At 35.3% G+C, this 7401-nt stretch overlaps 1 protein-coding gene across 1 annotated transcript; it reads right to left on the reverse strand.

Annotated features, from left to right (window-relative positions):
• Positions 1–114: 114 nt before the first annotated feature.
• On the reverse strand, positions 115–2236 carry LOC112526633 (heat stress transcription factor A-4c-like). Its single transcript, XM_025136998.1, has 3 exons — positions 2115–2236; positions 1182–1879; positions 115–1104 (listed from the first exon to the last, which is right to left on the reverse strand). Exons 2-3 carry the CDS (start codon positions 1395–1397, stop codon positions 217–219), a joined length of 1104 nt encoding a protein of 367 aa, XP_024992766.1. The 5' UTR covers positions 1398–1879; positions 2115–2236; the 3' UTR covers positions 115–216.
• Positions 2237–7401: the final 5165 nt, after the last annotated feature.

Raw genomic sequence — 7401 nt, forward strand, 5'->3', positions numbered from 1 at the left:
TATATATATATATATATATATATATATATATATATATATAAGTGTGCTCGCTATTCAGCTGATTTATCTATCACATCAGTAAAAGAGAAAATGTCGACTCAAAAATTGCAACTTGTGCTGAAATCCTAACATCATTGTATTCACAAACATAAGTACCAGGAAAAATGAAACATCATATCATAATTCTTCAAAAATCCAAACACAAATCTACAAACCTCAAGTTCTTTCCAGCTGCCCCATTTGTGTTGCAAGGCCATTTACACTCTTCATGTTCCACCAAAACTTCCCAAATTGACCCCACCCTCTGCCGTCGTTATCCTCCGTCGAACCACCGGGATTCTCCGTCAAAAACTGCTCCCAAAACCCATCGTTAACACTCTTCCGACCAACCTGCTCTTCGTCCGTGGGAACACCCTTCACCACTTCAGAATTCATGGCGGTCTCACAGTCGTTAGAGCCCATTTCAAGATTTATCGTTGGGTAGCAAATAACGGGACTTTCTGCACAATTTCCAGCGTTCTGATCCAACTCAGGCTGCCACTTTTGTTGTACAAGAGCTTCACGGACGTCCGTGGATAAATCCTCCCAAAACATTAGAGAAGACTCCAATTGCTCCACCATTTCCACATCTAATGCCAAAAGGGTATCTGTATTTCGGGTTCCGGAGATTGGAAAATTGAAAGGACTCGCTTGATCGTTGTTCGTTTCAGCCGAAAGCCGTCTCTTTCGATCATTTGTCTCCAATATTTGAGTTGTATCCAAGACACAGAGGATGTCATTTTGGCGTTTCACCGCGATCTTTAGACGATCGGTTAATGCACGAGCTGCCGATTCGATCTCTTGTTGTTCTTGTTGGTGGGTTTGAAACTCTAGAAACAATGATTCTTTTTCATGTCGTAGCCAGTAAATCTCTTCTTTGTATCGATTTCTTTCTGATTCGGTCAAAGGAGAAGATGTAGAAGAAGCTCCATGGATATGGAGGTTCTGCATCGAATGGCTGTGAACCGGTTTTCTTCTATGGATGTTCTTCAAAAGATGTGGTTGGCCTCTGATGAAGTCTTCATTTGCGAATTCCCATTGTTCTGGATCGATTTTCCGAAAACCCTGAAAGATTATAAATAAAAATCAGCTAAAAGTTCGAAGAAACCGAAACCCATTGAAGGAAATGAGAGATGGCTCACATATGTGTTGAGTTGTCGGATGAAGCTCGAGAAATTATTGTGTTTGAAGAATCTCGGAAGCAATTCGCCCGAGAATTCAGGCGGGTTCCACACGACAAAGCTTCGGTTATTGTGGCTCCATGATACGATGGAATCGGTTAAAGGATCATCGACCATTTCGTAGGTTTTTGCGATGAAAGGAGGCAGACTATTGGCAGTACTTTGGGCATCATTCATTATGAATAAACAACAAAATGCACCCACAAAACTCAAAATCTTGAACTACTAAAACCAAATTTGTAGTTACTATCAAGATCAATCAAAATTAGCCATCTTTGATTCTGAAATCTGAATTGAATTTACAGATCAAGATTCAACAAGATCCCATAAGAAATTTCTACGAATCAAGCTCATAGGACATGATCGATCATCAAGATTCAAGATTTAAGAACAAGCAAATTACTTCCATTTTCCAACTACATGGAATTGATGTCGATCTTAGTGGCTAAAGCTAGAATGAAACCTAAAGAACAATGAGAGTATCTTCAGCCCTTTTAATACCTCTTACCGCAAAAGATCTCACAATCCAGATTAAGCTGAAGAAAAGCATGAATTACAACCAGAGCTTAATCAAGAATTTCTTCTTCCCCAAAAAAAAGCAAAGCCCCACCAAGCTAAAGCAACTTTATCAAGTCCATTTAGTCCCCTATGTGTACTTCCTACCAAAAACACACCAAAAAAAGACGAATCAGATATAAGAACAGCTCACTTTAAGTGATGACTGCTTCGTAAAAAGGAAACATCAAACATCAAAGTCGTTATAATCAGTAATCCATTTTCGGAAGCTTAAAGAGAAAGCATCCCATGATATATAAATAGACACACACCTATACCCAAACCAAGGATCAACTAAATTAAGCCAAACAATTGCACATCAAGTGTTCGATGATTTACCTGAGACACAAAAACAACGAAAATCCCAAAATTCCAATATGGGTGCATCAATTAAAGTGGTTTGTAATACAAATATGTGCTGGAATGCAGGAATCGAAGTTGGAGGGTTGATATTTGTTACGTATCCTGTCTCAATTTTTAAACTACGTGGGTTATTTATTAATGATTTCTGTCGAAAATCTTGATTGAGTGACGTATGGGCTTCGGTGGCCTATTGACCCTATATTCTCGAAGGTTTTTTGGGTCATGGTGCGGAGAAGTTTATACTTCACCCTTATGGTTATGGGTAATTACAACTTTTACCCCAAACTTATAAAAAGTTACAAGTTAAGGATAATGCAAAAAGAGAACTTTAAGTCATAGGTATAGTAAGAGGTTGTTTGTTTACCTCTTAATAGTTTCATTAAGTGGCAGTCTCTGAATCGTTAAGAGTTGAATCTTATTTAGCAAAAAAAAAAAAGTCTAGCTCTTAATGATTTTAAAACCCTCTGAATGATTTTGTATTATGTGTGTCTCTTAACCATTCAGCGTCCTAATTTCGTTGTAAATAATTACCAAATAATTATATTTCATTTGGCACTATATCATGAGAGACTCTTAATCATTCTGATCACTTAATCATTCTGCACCAAACTATTCAGCAACTGTCAAACAACCTAAAATTATTGTGTTTCACTCAAACTATAAAAATATACATTTTCTTTTTCAAAAAACATTTTCTTATGCATTTTTATAAATAAAGAAATCCCTTCAAGCAGAACATCCTTCCGTTTTCAATAATCAGAGCAGTTTGTTGATCACTCATCACTAGCAACATGTACCCGCTTTCATCTTTGGCTAAAACCCTGATAGTGAAAACTTTAAAACCATCCAGAGTAGCCTTTCAAAGATATTTCAGTTTTGTTTTCATGTAGCATTTGGTATATAGGTAAGAACGGACTAGATTGAATGATAGAATTGGACATGACAAGGGAGCAGGATTGGACATGATAAGACTGGACATAACAAATTGTTTGTCTGGTGTTAAGTACAATAAGAACTGAACAAGACATGACTGTACAAGTTGGCCTAAAAAGTTGTTGGATGATTTTATATATCATATAATAGTTATAGTTGACGCAAATTAAGTATAACAATTTAAAACATTTTCATATACATAAATAATAGTACCAAATTTGAATGCAAATATATATATATATATATATAKAGAGAGAGAGAGAGAGAGAGAGAGAGAGAGAGAGAGAGAAAGACTTGAGATCATGTGAGACCAAAGGTTTTTCGTGAGACCCGTAAGACCAATTCTTAACCCTTGGATTATATTTATAATATAAACATTCATAATCACAAAATTGCTACGAGACTTCTCAATAATTACAAAATTGTCATCGTGCAACTTTTGACCATTAGATCGTTAGCTTATAAAGTTGATCAATGAACATAAATTGGTCTTACGGGTCTCACGAAAAACTTTTGTTCTCACGTGAACCCAACCCTATATATATATTTGATGGGAGTTCGTAAAAAACTCGGTTCATACAAAAGAAATTCATGTTTTATTAGGATTAGAAGATCCTTATGAATTAACTGAGCTGACAGTGGAGATTGTTGTAGCGACAAATCGTGGATGCGATGTCGTTCAAAGGAGGAGGTGGTGGCTGAGGTAGAGGGAATGGTGACTAATACGGTGGTTACTAGTGGTGGACCAATTATTAGTAGTAACATTCGATAATTATTAGCAATTCTAAAACCTTACATTTTCAAACGGATAAATTGAAATACTATTAAAGTCCAGATATATTAGAGATTGTACTTTTCAAACGAGAAAATCCGTTTTGGCCCCACGTTATGATATCATCTTCTAGAATTCAATTTGCATTCCAAATGCTATAATCCATATCTCTAGTTTTTAGCTCTTTTTTTAGAAAAAAAAAAAAAACTATCACTATCAGAAGTTTTTGTTTTATACTGAAATGGACGGTCCAATTAATAGTATCATAATAAATGCAGTCAAATTAACTAAAATGCAACCATGTTTTTTCATAATATAAATATGATTTTGTTAAAAGATATTATATGTCAGCATCTTTATTTAAATAATTTATGATTAATGAGAAATTACATCTTCATTCTCTCTAATTCGTTGTATCTTTGACACGTTATCAACAAGTCATTCTCCAATCCATCGTCCATCGTCCATTTTACATATCTATATTTTGTCTTCGATCTGGAGTTTCTAAAAAAATGTACTGCTTTTCTTCTTTTTCATGAAACAGTTTTGAACTCGGTTTGTATCGTTGTCCATTAGGAATAATTGTTTTGGAATTGGATATTTAATATTACTTCACATGTACTATTTCTATTTTAGAGACGTGTGTCATGACGACCAAACACATCCCACATATTCCATTCAATCCGAAATGGTTCAGGTGTGTTGTCGAGCTGCCGACTTGGCATGGCAAGATGGCATGACGTTTCCAACGCGGTTTTTTCGATTTTTTTACTTTTTATTCACTAGAAGTTTTATGTCTTTTATAAGCTTTGCATAGCAATATATGATTTTTCTTCTATTTATATTGATCTAATGGACCGTTTATCAAACACTTACCCAGTAAGTGCTTACCGGTAAAATTTAACACTCTTATTTACTTATTGGGTAAGGATTTAGTTCATCAAAACAACATCGCATGCAACAATTTACCCGGTAAGTGCTTACCGTGGTAAGAGTCTTCGCCCTCACTTACCGGGTAAGACTCTTGGTTATTGTTTCGCTCTTACCGGGTAAGACTCGTGGTTCTTACCATATTCGTCCGATAAAATAACATTACTTGATAAGCACTTACCCGGATAAGCGTTTGGTAAACGGCCCATAAATTTACCAAAATCATTTAATAGCACACACATACACATTAACAATGGAACTATTTTCGTCCTTTAGTTTGGGAAAGATTTCATATTTCATCCCTATGATTTTGAAATTGCAATTTTTGTCACTAACTTCTGTTATTTATTGTTTTTTTTCCGTTCCTAAGATTAAGAGGTTGTTTATCAAACGCTTACCCGGTAAGCGCTTACTAAGTCACATTACCTTCTTGGATGAACATAACAAGAATCGAGAATTTTACCCGGTAAGAGCGATGACAAGAACCAAGAGTCTTAATCGGTAAGTGAATGTGACGACTCTTACCAGTTTGGTAGAGTTTGGTACGCATATTTGATTGGATAGGACAGGAGGGTAGGACTGGACGAGATAAGACTGGACAAAACAAGAGTATGTCTGGTGTTTGGTACAACTAGGACTGACGGTGGAAGTGGTGGTGGCAATAAACGGTGGTGTTCGGTGGCCGATGGTGGTTGTAGAGGTGGCAATGGACAGTGGTGATCGGTGATCGACGATGGTTGTGGAGATCATAGAGGAGGTTGTTGCGGTATAGGAGGACTTGGAGGTGGCCAGCAACGGTGGTAGGTGGTCGGTGGCTGATGATGGTTGTAAAGGTGGCAATGGATGGTAGTGAAAGAGGTGGTTGTAGTAGAGGAGGAGCTGGAGGTGGCGAACGACGATAGTGGTGGTGGCAATGGACGGTGGGGGTCGGTTGTCGGCTATGGTAGAGGTGGCGATGGACTTGGTGGACGGTGGTTGTGGAGGCGGTGAAAGATATTGTTGTAGTGGAAGAGGAGGTGTTGCCGGTGGTGGCGATGGCCTAAATTAGTGGTGATGACCATTAAAACAAATATCATATTAAGGTTATATATATCAAACAAGGTTAGATTAATAATATTTTAGTTTTTGTTTCATTCTTGTCCCATCTTGTTCCACCTATTTTCGTGGAACAAGAAAAAAAATATCTTTTGTCACATGTTGTCCCACCTTGTCTCAATTCTTGTCTCTGTCTCATGTTGCACCAAACGTGAGACGGTGAGTTCTTGTTCTGTCTCATGTTGCGGCAAACGTGAGACAGTGAGTTTTGTCTTATCCTTTCCTGTCTCATCCCATGTACCAAACGCATCCTTAGTGTTTATCGGGTAAATTATTGCGTACGATGTCGTTCTGATGGAGTAAATTTTTTACAAGAGAAGTAAGTGATAGTGTTGAATCTTATTGGTAAGCAAGAATTTGAGTAAACGACCCCTAAATCTATTAGAAATCATGTAACTAACTTTGGAGCATTTTAGTATTTTTAAAAAATATCCTTTTTGGTTAATAAAAATTCTTTTTTGGTTTTTAAATACCAAAACACACACACACACACACACACACATATATATATATATATATACAGGGAAGGGTTCAAACGAGAACCCCTGTAATTTACGAGAACGCAAGAACAACCCAATAACCTCATATTGTGATAAAAAATAAAATTAAAAGATTTTTTAAATTAAAATTAAAATTAAAATTTAAAAAGATTTAAAAAAATTAAAATTAAAAGGGTAATAATGGAACATCAAATCTTTTAAACACGATCATTATTATCATTAGTCTTATCAAATCTTTTAAACGGTTACGAAATAGGTTAGGATTGTACTAGGTGTGATAATCATGTGATATGGGTGTGATAATCATGTGATATGGGTGTGATAATCATGTGATAGGGGTGTGATAATCACCATTATACATCATTTGAGTTATCGTTTTGGTTGATAAGTTAAAATTTTGGTGTCATCATGTGATTTGGGTGTGATAATCATGTGATAAGGGTGTGATAATCACTGTTATACATCACTTGGGTTATCGTTTTGATTGATAAGTTAAAATTTTCGTGTAATCATAAAATATGAGTGTGATAATCATATGATATGAGTGTGATACTTATGTGATAGAGGTGTGATATGAAGAAAAGATGTTAAGCCATGGAGATTATCATGAACGAAGGAGAAGAAGATAACTACCAAGAGAAAAACGTGGAACGTGAAAAGATAATTATGGTTAATTAAAATAAAATAAAAATTCTAAAAATTACTTAATTACATTATTGTCCTTATTAAATTATTTATATATAATAAAAGTTAATTTATTAATTAAAAAAGTTTGAGGTTATTAGGTTGTTTTCGCGTTCTCGTAAATCACATGGGTTCTCGTTTGAACCTCCACCTATATATATATATATATATATATATATATATATATAATAAATCAAAAAAGAAAAAAATTAAAAAAAAACTAAAATACCCTTAAGTTAATTGGAGCATTTTTGATACAGTTAAACTTAGTAACGAAAACGCTATAAATTTTAGATCACATGGACAAAAATCATAATATTTTACAAACCATTGAGACGAAAACTGAAGT

The sequence above is a fragment of the Cynara cardunculus genome (genome assembly GCF_001531365.2).
Source record: "Cynara cardunculus var. scolymus isolate 2C chromosome LG 14, CcrdV1, whole genome shotgun sequence".
Taxonomy (NCBI): Eukaryota; Viridiplantae; Streptophyta; class Magnoliopsida; order Asterales; family Asteraceae; genus Cynara; species Cynara cardunculus.